The sequence below is a fragment of the Alligator sinensis genome, unplaced genomic scaffold, assembly GCF_000455745.1.
Source record: "Alligator sinensis unplaced genomic scaffold, ASM45574v1 scaffold325_1, whole genome shotgun sequence".
NCBI lineage: Eukaryota > Metazoa > Chordata > Crocodylia > Alligatoridae > Alligator > Alligator sinensis.
Genome location: NW_005842118.1, coordinates 2,310,242 through 2,322,610, shown reverse-complemented (window position 1 = coordinate 2,322,610; position 12,369 = coordinate 2,310,242). Strand labels below are relative to the sequence as shown.

At 45.4% G+C, this 12,369-nt stretch overlaps 1 protein-coding gene across 9 annotated transcripts in view; it reads left to right on the top strand.

Annotated features, from left to right (window-relative positions):
• The window catches only part of HERC4 (HECT and RLD domain containing E3 ubiquitin protein ligase 4), an 85,690-nt gene that overhangs the window by 15,593 nt on the left and 57,728 nt on the right, over nucleotides 1–12,369 (top strand). For all 9 annotated transcript variants that reach the window (XM_025205563.1, XM_025205564.1, XM_025205561.1 and 6 more), the window contains exons 5-6: nucleotides 4,452–4,673; nucleotides 7,354–7,445. In XM_025205563.1, coding sequence (XP_025061348.1) covers nucleotides 4,452–4,673; nucleotides 7,354–7,445 — 314 coding nt within the window. The remainder of the gene's footprint in view (nucleotides 1–4,451; nucleotides 4,674–7,353; nucleotides 7,446–12,369) is intronic.

Sequence of the window (12,369 nt, the reverse complement as noted above, 5' to 3'; positions counted from 1 at the left end):
GAGGAGGTTAGATGACCATCTTGCTGGGGTCGTTTGACCCCAGTACTCTTTCCTGCCATGGCAGGGGGTCGGACTAGATCTGCCCAGGTCCCTTCCGACCCTAGAAACTATGAAACTAATTGAACAGTATAACACCAAAAGATGACATTTTTAGCAGAAAACTTTGGTCATTGACACCACTTGAATAGTATTCTGTTAACCTGAAGTCCAAATAGTTTTTTATAAGGAGTACATTTCAAGTGCCAAATCAGCCCTCAGTACTTTTGCCATTTTACCTGGCTTGTATTTGAACAGGGAGTCAGGGTAGATATGTATTTTTAATTCTCTACATGAATATGAATAGGACAACATGGGTTATTTAGCTGGAATGCTGGTGGAGTGGGCTACCTTGGCTTTATGAAAGAGAGTACAGTACTAAATAGTGAAACATTCCAAGTCCTAAACTCTCCACAGACCAATTTGCATCAACAGCAGGGGATTTCTGCTGATTGGTTTATGTCTAGTAGGTTTTTTATGGGCCAGGATGTTATAGTTGCTTGAGTTGGCTAGGTTGCATCTTGTTCTAATGGCAGAAATCCTGGACTCACCTTCAGGACCTACAAGGTTGTTATAGGCCAAGAAAGAAATTAGGCAAGCAGATGGAATGTTGAAGAGATGGGAAATTTAGGATTTGGCGTGGCTTAAAACACTGTTGAATTGATTCAAGTAGCACCGGTTTTCAAACATAATTTACCACTGATTAAGATTTCAAAACCGGCCTTAAATTTGCTTAGGTGAAATTTGTAAGCCTATACAAGGACAGCTCTTGTTCAGTGATTTGTAAGATTCTTGGCGATTTGCTTTTCTTTGCAGTAGGGGACTTTATCTAGATTTTATCCTAAGTCAGGGATGTGCAACCCCCAGCACATGCCAGAGCATGGGACATGAAGCCATTTTGCTTGGCACACCACAGCTGGCCCAGGCTCTGGAAAGGTGCTGTCGGCCACGGAGCTGAGGCTGCTCTCAGCAAGCAGCCGGGAGGCTGCTCGCAGCAGGCAGCCTGGGCTCTGTGGCTAGGAGTAACTGCCCATAGCTCTGGCCGGATGTGGCAGGCAGCCGAGAGGTTGGAAACAGCTGCACCGGGCTCTGGAGTCCCAGCATTGGCAGTGGCTGCACTCACTCCTAAAGGCGCATGGCAGGGAAGAGGCAGTGCAACCCTGGCTCTTGCCTGGCTTTCCATCCGGAGATGCATGTGCAGCTGCTGCTAGCAATGAGTCAGCCAACCTCAGTGCAGCTGTTTAGAGCCTCCCTGCTGCCTGCTGTGAGCAGCCAAGGCTCCAGGGATGGCAGCAGGGGCCTGCCCAGAGCCCAGGCCAGCTGTGGCAGGCAGGTGGGAGGATGCAAGCCACTGAACTGAGGTCTGCACAGCCCCTGCCCGGCATGCTGCTGGTAGGGGAGGGGCTGCAGTTTCGCTGCCATGGCCCTTTCCCTGTTGTGCGCACTGAGGCATGCGTGCAGCAGCCACCACTGGCCAGGGAATGGGGGTGGGGTTCTGAACCCCGGTGCAGCTGTTCGCAGCCTGTTTGCTTCCTGCTGTGAGCCCAGGCTCCAAGGCCAGCAGTGGCTGCACGTGCACCTCGGGGTGCATGGTGGGGAAAGGGCCAGGGCCTACATCACCTTCTGCTTGGAGGTGTCCATACACCCGTCACCAGCAACAAGGATTGGACCCCTCACAGCTCCGCGCCCCCCAACCCCCATTTCTGTCCCTGGCATGCCAAGTTAAGGCATGTGTTGAGGCTGGGGTGTTTTTGGCACTCCAGCCCAAACCATTGTTGACCTCTACCTTAAGTTAGTTATTGTTTTTCATTACCAAGCTAATAAACTTCCTTGAATCAAGGTTTATTGAAATTTGATTAAGTAGTTTTTTTGAGTGTATATTGGATTCAGCAGTTTGACATAAGCACATTTTTTATTTGAGCTTTTATTTATGTAAATTAAAAGTCAATTTCCAGTCCACACAGTTATAGCAATGAGAATTGATTTACTTAGAACAGGGGCAGGCAATTATTTTGGGTGGAAGGCTGCTTACCAAGTTTTGGCAAGCTGTTGAGGGCCGCATGGGTAGCCTTGCCCCTTGATAGGTGCCCCACCCCCTGGTCGCAGTCTTGTGACCAGAAGGCCCACCCCCTAACCTCTGACCTTTGTCACCAGAAGTCCCTCTCCTTGCCCCTGGAAATTCTCTTTTCAGCAAGGGGTTTTGCCATCTTGGAACCAGAAAAATACCAAATTATATTCTAAAAAGTGAACATATACAACATCCATTAATTTGATTTCAAAAAATATTGTCCTGATTTACATGCGTTTCCATAGTGTAGGTAGTGTAGGTAGAGGTAGATTGTACAATAGCTTAAAATGAAGTTTTACTTTTGTATATTGTTTGGAGTATAGGTTTGTGGGAGGCTGTGGGTGTGTGGGTATATGTGGTGTAGGGGAGGATGTGGGTGTGTCTGTCGGGGATAGGTAGGTATGTGGGGTGAGGGAGCATGTGAGTGTGTGTGTGTGTGTGTGTGTGTGTGTGTGTGGATATGTGAGGTGTGGTTGGTATGTGGTTTGTGGGGGGCTGTGTGGGGGGAGGGTGGCTGTGGGGTGTAGGTGTGGAGGTCTATGTGTATGGCAATGTGAGGGAGGGCATATGTGTATGTGGGACTCGCCTTACAAAAACTCATATCCACGCTCTGGGGTACTGGCAAAGGCCCCGTGCTCCCGCAGTCTGGTGATGCAGCTGGGAGCCATGTGGTGCTGCATCAGTATGCAGACAGATGCTCATATCATCTTCAACAGGCAGCCTGGAGCAGATAAATATTAATGTTCTAAATTTTTTAGGGGCCCTGTGGGCCAGATAGAATGGCCTGGTGGGCTGGGTCGGGCCCATGGGCCATATTTTGCCTGCCCCGACTCAGAACTATTCATTTTCACAGAAAATTTCATAAAGGGGTTGACACAAGTGACTTACCTACAGTAAAACATGTTGCAAATGTTGACATTACTAATGTAGCTTTTAAGCTCATTAGTATTAGTAACACTGGGAATGTACATGGACCCCTACTGTTCTATGCAATGTCACCTTAAATTTGCTTAGACTGGGGCTGATAATCTAGTCTAAATGGCAGTGGCCCCTCTAGGTTGCAGCTTTGTAACATTGCTAACATTGATGTAACACATGAATTTTTGTTAGCAATAGTGAGATTTTTGTAGAACCTTCCTACTGTAGGCAAAACGATGACATGATCATATATCAGTATAGCACCTGTGAACCAATAAACAGGAGCAAAAATTATTTCTCTGAATAATAGTGTCATGCTTAAAATGCTGATACTTCTGAAAAGGTCCAAGGCCTTATTTGATAAAGACTTTCCTTTTAACTTAAGAGTTGACAAAGTTCAGTCCGTGGGCCAGATCTGGCCTGTGGATCCAGTGGATATGGCCCGTGAAGTCAGAGGACTTTGCTTGTGCCCGCACTGTGGCTGGGTAATTGGAAGCTGAGTTTGCGATGTTGCTGTTCTCACCTCTTCCCTTGCTCCCCTCCCACAACACGCACTCATTCAGTTGTGGTGTGGGCATAGCTTCCAGACAGTGGGGAGCTGTGCCAGGACCGTGCAGCTTCCAGCTGTACCCACCCAGCAGCCAGGAGACCAGGGGGTGGCAGGCTGAGGGGTGGTGATGAGTGGGAGGAAGTGGCAGCACTGATGCAGTTTCTCTGGGAGTTGCCCGTGTGTTGCAGTAGGAGAAAAGAAAGAAGCAGCAGCAGAGCAGGCGCGGCTTCCACCTGCTTGGCCCTGGCATGGATGCAGGCAAAGCCTCCCATCACTGAAATGCTGCTGAAGCCCCCCAGCCTGTCAGATGGCAGCTGAGGTGTTCCCGTTCATGTTTTGTAAAGATGGCTGGCTGCTACTTTAACCAATAAGTAGCCACCTATTGTGGAGTGATAGGATAAGTTACAGAATGATAGCTCAGGCTTGAAAGAATTATTTCAGTAGCATAACTATTAACCTTACTCCAAGGTAACTGCACAAATTCATTGTGTGTACATTTATTGTTATGAAATTACTTAATATACTGTTTTCAGTTGAATTGGTAATGCTAATAGATAGCTGGCATTTCTAATATGAATATGTTAAGTACAGGCTTGGAGGTTTTGAACTGATGAATATTATTTTCAAATTTGTCAGATGACTAGGTTTGATGTCAGCCTTAAATTTGCAATCGCTTTTTTGGCTTTGAAAGAACAAAGAGGAATAAATTGCCAAACTGCTGAGATTATTTTTTCTAAACTTTCTGTAGAGGTAGTGCATCTGTTTAATTTTTTACAGGTTGATCATTTTTTGTTAAAGTAAGTAAGTTTATTTTTGCCTATGGTTGAAGTGTATTCATCCTTTCTCATTTTTAATTTATATGTTTTTTTTATTTAACAGGAAGTGAAGTTTTTTCCTGGGGACAGAATAAATATGGTCAACTAGGTTTAGGTTATGAATTTAAAAAGCAGACTTCACCACAGTTGATTAAATCTTTATTGGGAATCCCTTTTGCACAAATTGCAGCAGGTGGAGCACATAGTTTTGTACTAACTCTTTCTGGAGCCATTTTTGGATGGGGACGCAACAAATTTGGTCAACTAGGTCTTAATGATGAAAATGGTAAGTAGTCATTAAGGTAATGGAACATTTTATAGTAGGAATCTTAATTTGTGTTTGTCTCTTTTTGGTGGTTTGGAATAATTTTCAGATTGGGGTCCTTGTTAATATAACAGAAAAGCAGAGTTTTATAAGCAACTTGGCTTTCTGGTTTGGTCAGTATCCAATTTATATTCACCGTATCTTGGGCCTTTTGGGATCAATTGAAAATGCAGTTCAGAGTCTAGGGCAGCTTTCTCCTTATAGAGCCAACATGGATTATAAAATCTAGACTAAAGACCTTGAATGAATGTTTGCATGCTTGTTAAAATTTGAATGAGTAAGAACTCCTACTGACTTCAGTAAGACTAATTAACACCTTAGGTGAGAGTGGTAGGAAGGTAAACGTGTATACAGGCAGTCCTTGGACTTACGACACAATTGGTTCCTGAAAACCACATCTTGAGTTGAAGCGTTGTAACTTGAAACCAATTTTCTCATAAGAAACAATGTTATAAATGGGGGCTTGGTTCCTGAACCAAGACCCAATACCCTATTTTCACTAAAAATACCCCAGAATTTTGTACTGGATCAATTATAGATGAGTAATATAGCTACATTAGTGTATTTATATTGTAAATAGCAATCGTATTGATTTGGAAGGACTCCTTTGAGGTGACTTTGCTGGACTTTTTGAAAGGCTCTTGGTTGGACTTTTTGAAGGGCTCTTGGCTGGAGTCTTCTCAGGAGTATTGGCTGCACGTTTTTCTGGAGTCTTGTCTACTTTCTTAAAGAAAATGTCCAAGGAAGTTTGGAGAGATGTTCTCCACGGAGATGAGCAATGCAGCGAACTTGTTCACTGGCATGGTGTTGCATCGGATCAAGAGTTGTAAAGTCGAAACTGATGTCATAAAGTTGAAACAGGGTGTCAAGTTATAAATATTGCAAATGTGAAACGTTGTAACTTGAAACGTTGCAAGTCGAGGACTGCCTGTACTGTGCTTATCCCATTCCAGAATGAGGTCAAGTATAACTGTCTGGAAATTAGACAGGACTATCAAAAAAAAGGCCTATGTTAGATGTCACTCATGAAAACTGATGTTAGTTTCTTACAAAAGATGTAATAGTTTTTTGGTTTGTTTTTTTTTCCTGTTTCATGGTCAAAAGATCTGATGGTGTGCTTTAATACTTTCGTTATGACTGACAAATGTTTTGGATTCTGAGTCTCTATATTTAGAAACTTTTTTTTTTTGAAGTTTGGACAAAATGATTTGTTTAATTGTTCAGAACTGGAACTTTAGGTAAATCACATGTTCTGAGATTCAGTTTAATTTATACAATCTACTCAATGTTCATTAGATACGAACAAATTTTGTGTTTCCTTGTCAATATATATCTGTCTCTATTTTCTCCCACTCGTACCTCTTAGGAAATAACTCCTCACTCTTCTTTGTTTGGGTCTGTCTTTAAAAAAAAAAAAAAAAAAAAAAAGTAAACATTCAGGTACAAACTGATTAAACAAACAGTCCTTTCCTTTTATTATATTAATTATATTTATCTTTGGGTATTTTAAGTTGTAGGCTTCTAGTTATGAAGGTGACCTGGTATGCACCTGCACAGACACAATTAAGAGACAATTGTGATGTGTAAATAAATATGTGGATACAGAAATTCAATTGCTAGAGTTCCTCACAAATATCTTGTTGTAAAGTAAAGAAATGACACAAGTGGGTGAAAAGGCAGTGATCCTGGGAATGGTAGTGTTGGTTATGGGATATAGGTCAGGAAGGGGGAGGAATGATTATCAAAAACTTCTTGAGAAAAATGCTATGCAACTAAAGCTTGTTTCTGAATTAATAATTCTTGTGTTCACCAACTCTTTTCATAAGAGAATTAGAAAGATTCAGACTGGTTCTGTGTGGTCAAAATTTCCCAGGAATTTTAGCTGGTAGAAGAAGACATTGCTTTATTTTAAACTTTATGTTCTTCATAGCTTTTCTTCTTTAGAATCCTTGTTCCCTGCTGTTATTGAGCACACATCGTCAATAATTATATATATTTTTGATGTCAGGAAAATGTTTAAAGCTTCTTCATGTACACAAACAAATTTATTTAATTATACTTTTTATATTTGTTAACTTCAGTTATGCAGCCAGATGACAACGCTGCTTTGCTCTCACTTCTGAAGGGAAACTGAAACCATCTCTCAAATCTGCATGCAAACACTCCCTTCCCCTCTCTGTTAAAAGTGCTATGAATGAACAGTGTGTAACACCTGGAATATTACAGTTCATTGTACTGCTATACCTTTGTTGTGTTTCTTAAAAACAAAACATTTTTCATAATATCCTTTCTGCATTGTCATCCACAGGTGTGATATTCTGCTTCTTTGTATTTTGTGACTTTTGAAATCACGTACCTGAGTTAGTGCTTTGTATTTTAGGGAACTGTCATCCTTTGCCAAAGTGGGAGAAAATGAATTCTTACTGTAGGATTTCAGTATGGTACTCTGAGTTACTCCTCTCTTGCATTTTGCTCTCATTTTGAGTTCTGAAATGTAATAAATAGGTTTAAAAAGATCAGTCATTTTGAAAATTAAATTTGAATGCAGAGTGTTTGTTAATTCTCTTTTCTCGTTGCTTAATACACATATTTTAAATTTACTTACATCACAGTGACCCAACATTTCTATTATAACTTTCAGACAGGTATGTTCCTACTCTGTTGAAATCACTAAGATCTCAGAAAATTGTTCATATCTGTTGTGGGGAAGATCACACTGCTGCTCTTACAAAGGTATAGTACTGACAGGATATTTTTATATTTTTGGATTTGTTTATTTTCAGTTTGTCAAGTAAGTGAGTAGTGCTCTTCTAAAAAGTGCCTAAACAAAGCGTTTGCTTTTCTTGAATTGGATGGCTTAAATGCCCCTTGGTAATTATTTATCATGATAATGATAGAAGGATTAAACGTATCTAATAACGATTCATATTTTGAAACGTCATTTTAGTCTTAAATCTGACATTTTCTAAGGTTGAATTTTCAGTGTTCTACAGTAAAAACAGTGGTGTCATAGTACTATCCTGTCCTGATCTTACTGTAATGATCATCAAGTGTCTATGGTTAGTGCCTTATGGGCTAATTCTGTGACTCTTCTGCCCCTATACCACACCCCCAAGCCTTGCATGCATCATCACTCTCCATTGGTCTTTCTGTACACTCTGATCCTGACCCTGGGCTACCAGACCCTCTTCCTCAGTCACTCTATGGTCTACCAGACCCCCTTGGTCTCATTCAGGTCCTACTGTTTCCTGGCCCCTGCTGGGCCTCTGGATCCTTTTGGGCCCACTGAAACCTCCGTCTCTTGCTTTTCTTTTGGGGTGTGCTCCCCTAGCTTTTCCCCTGCCAAAGGATGACCCGCAAGGCAGTGGGGGCTGAGTCTTTCAGGTTCCCCATACTTGCCTGTCCTTGTGATGGCCACGTGTAGCATTTCATGGAGGCTTCCCTGTCATGGACATCCCCACCACACTAACCCACCCCAGTAGGGTACAGTTTTAGGTCTTACCCAGGACCAACCTCTGAGGAGGGGCAGACTGAAGTGTTCTGGGCTAGAATACAAGGGGGTCGGGGGGAAAGGGACTTAATGGTGGGGGTCTACTGCAGACCACCCCAACAGGGAAAAGCTGGACCAGGAATTCTCAGGTCAGCTCATGGAGGCAGTTAAGTCAAGGGACGTGGTCATCATGGGTGACTTAAACTACCCAGACATCTGCTGGGAGGAGCAGTCAGCTAGGTCTGACCGCTCACGTAGGTTCCTAGCCGAGATACAGGACCTCCACCTAACCCAGGAGGTGCACAGTCCCACCAGGGGAAATGCCTTGCTGGACCTGGTCCTGGCCACAGGCGACCACTTGGTGAGGGGGCTGCGAGTTCTCAACCACCTGGGCGATAGCGATCATCACCTACTGGAATTCACCATGCAGCGCAGGGTGTCAAAGGCCTACAGCAATGCAGCAGCCCTGGACTTCAGTAGGGCTGTTTTGAATGAATAAAGGGGATTAGTTGGGGAGGCACTGAGGTCCCGGAGGGGAGGGGAGTTGGAAGTTCCAAGAGGAGGTGATCCTCTGAGCCCAAAGGGCGACAATCCCAATGCAAAAACCCCCATGGCTCACCAAAGGCATTCAGGATTGTCTGAAAACTAAAAAGGAGGCATACACCCGATGGAAGGGAGGGGCCATCACCAAGGAGGATTACACCTCCATTGCTCAAGATTGTAGTGGGGCTGTTAGGAAGGCTAAGGCGGACACAGAACTGGAACTAGCGACCCGGATCAAAGACAACAAGAAGTCCTTTTTTAAATACATAGGGAGTAAAAAAAAATGCACCAGGTAACATGGGGCCCCTGCAGAGCACGCTTGGCAATCTTAAATTCTTTGCCTCCATATTTCTGAACAGGGACCGGGACATCCCTCCCATCAGAATCCTGGACTAACTCAGGAGGGGGTCAGAGAGGACCTGGTCAGGGAACTTCTGGTGGGACTGGATGTCTTCAAATCGGCGGGTCCAGATGATCTCCACCCAAAGGTGCTAAGTGAACTGGCAGAGGACATTGCGAGATGCCTGGCACAGCTCTACAAGCACTCGTGGTGCCCTGGAGAGGTGACAGAGGATTGGAAAAGGGCCATTGTGGTCCCCATTTTCATAAAGGGATGAAGGTGGACCCAGGAAACTATAGGCCCGTTAGTCTTACCTTGGTCCTGGGGAAGCTCTTTGAGAAAATTATCCAGGAGCACATCTGCGAGGGACCAGCAGGGGAGATTATGTTTAGGGGCAACCAACACTGGTTCATTGCCCCTAAATGGTTCATTAGAGGCCGGTTCTCTCAGGCCAACCTTGTGGCCTTCTACGACCAGGTCACAAAATACTTCGACGCAGGTGTCACAGTGAACGTAGTCTTTCTGGACTTTAGGAAGGCCTTCGACACTGTCTCTCACCCCATTCTCATCAAAAAATTAGGCAACTGTGGCGTTGATGCCTACGCAGTCAGATGGGTCGCAAATTGGGTGGAGGGCTGCACTCAGAGAGTGGTAGTGGATGGGTTGTATTCGACCTGGAGGGATGTGGGCAGTGTGGTTCCCCAGGGCTCGGTTCTCGGGCCTGCACTGTTCAACATTTTCATCAGCGACTTGGACGAGGGGGTGAAAAGCACCTTGTTCAAGTTTGCAGATGACACTAATATGTGGGGAGAAGTGGGCACATTAGAAGAGAGGGACAGGCTACAGCTAGATCTGGACAGGTTACAAGGGTGGGCGGATGAGAATAGGATGGGTTTCAGTACTGACAAGTGCAAGGTACTGCACCTGGGGAGGAAGAACCAGCAGCATACCTATAGGCTGGGGAACGCCATTCTCGTCAGCATAGAGGCAGAAAATGTCTATGCGACATTGGTCAGGCCACAGTTGGAGTACTGTGTGCAGTTCTGGGCACCGTACTTCAGGAGGTATGCGGACAGCATAGAGAGGGTCCAAAGGAGGGCCACTCAAATGATCGGGGGCAGTAGGGCAGACCCTACGAGGAGAGGCTACAGGACCTGAACCTGTTCAGCCTTCACAAGAGAAGGCTGAGAGGGGACCTGGTGGCTTTCTACAAACTGGCCAAAGGGGACCAGTGGGGAATGGGAGAGACCCTGTTCCTCTGAGCACTACCAGGAGTAACTAGGAATAATGGCCATAAGTTGACTGAGAGTAGATTCAAGCTGGACATCAGGAAGCACTACTTCACAGTCAGGGTGGCTAGGATCTGGAACCAACTTCCAAGGGAAGTGGTACTTTGTTCCTATCCTGGGGGTCTTCAGAAGGAGGCTAGATAAGCACCTTGCTGAGGTCATTTGACCCCAGCAGTCTTTTCTGCCCATGGCAGGGGGTCAGACTTCATGATCTGCTCAGGTCTCTTCTGACCCTACCAACTACAAAACAACTATGAAACAACCTCTGGGCTATCCTGCTCTAGTAGTCCTTGCCCGTCTTGGGCTACAGGCTCCTTGGCCTCTTGTTGATGTGACCCGCCCTTCCTGGGCTGCATACCTCTAGGTCTCCTGGCTTGGCCCCTCTTTGCCCCTCCCTTGGGCTGCATGCCTCCAGGCCCCTCAAAGATCTTACTGCCAGCTCAGCACTATCACTGTTTGATGTTCACTTGATCTCACTGCAACACAGTCCCCCTCTGTGGGCTCTGGACCCCTCATCAGGTCCCATACTCAGCCCTTCTCTCTGGGCTTTGAATTCCTTGTTACATCCCCTATGCTTAGCCCCTCTCTCTGGGGGCTCACCTTGGACCCCTCAATAGGTCCCATACATGCAGCCCCTCTTTCTGGGCTTCGGACCCCTTCCTGGGTTCCCAGGAACCTTCTCCACCCCTTAGTTCCTTCCCAAACCTCCAAACTGCTTGAGGTGGTACTCTCCATGCTAGCTTTCTGGAGCTGCAGTCCCCCTGCTGAGATGGTATTCTCTAAGCAGCCTCCAGGATTTTACTGTCATCTTTGCTCAGGACCTGGGCTTATATCCACTCTAAGCCCAACCTTCCTCCTGGATCAGATGACTCCTCAATCAGCTCTACCCCCACCTGCAGGCTTCTGGGTCAGACGACCCCACAATCAGCCCTGGCCCCAATTTCAGGCTGCCTCGCTGGCTGCTTCACCTCTTAAAGTAGCAGGTGACCCATGCATCCTGCCACAGACATGGCCTTTGCACGTGGCATTATTTAATGTATATAAGAATTGAGGTTTCTGTTTAGTATATGCTCAAAAATACTGATGAAGTTTTGAATTTGCTTTTATTTTTAATGTACTTTGTCATGAAGCTTTCATTTACTCAGTTGATTTTTAAATGAGGTTATACAGTTGAGTATATTATTTTAACAGCAGTTTGGTTTGCATATAGTACATAACTAGCAATAGGGGAAATTGAAGGCATATATAACCATGAGGCTAAGTATGGTGCAATTAAGTAATAGTATGAGCTTCCTTTAGGCTAGGGGCAGAAGTTACACATAAACTGGTTTAAGTGATCAGAAACGGGCTTAAATTTGTAACAGAACAGAACTTTAGTGTGCATAAACCACTTTAAAAATGGCCAAAACTGGTTTAAGATAAACCTGGTTGAATGTAGTATCATACTTAACTGATTTAGATGCAACCGGTTATGGAACTTCTGTCCCAGACCCCTACCTGGTTTAAGGCAACTCACAGTCCCCCAGAATCCCAGGATGCTTTGCAGCCCTGGACTGGGCTGTGCTGTTTGCTCCAGTGGAGCAGAGTTGGCCCCAGCCTTCTCCTCCCCAGCCAGAGCACATCACTGCTCTGGCTGGCTGAGAAGGGGTGGGAAATCCTGCTCCGGACTGCAGTCAGTGTCTGCCCGGCAGGGGCGCAGCAGCCCTTTCCAGGCTTCTCCCCTCCCTGCCCTTCACTACTCAAGTGGCTGGAGTAGGGGGCATAGCTAGACAGTGGTAGCCTGAGGTGAAGAAGGGGAAGGGGGGTTAACCCCAGCTGGTGCCAGTGAGAGAGGGGAGGAAGGGTGGATTAAACCTCACCCCCCTCTGCCTCAGGTTACTGGCATCTGGCCACACCCACTGCTCCTGCTGCTCGAGCAGTGAGCAGGGGTGGCGGCATGGGGAAACTTGGCAGGGACTTCTGGCTGGGGTCCCATGCAGCTGGGAGAGAGGATTA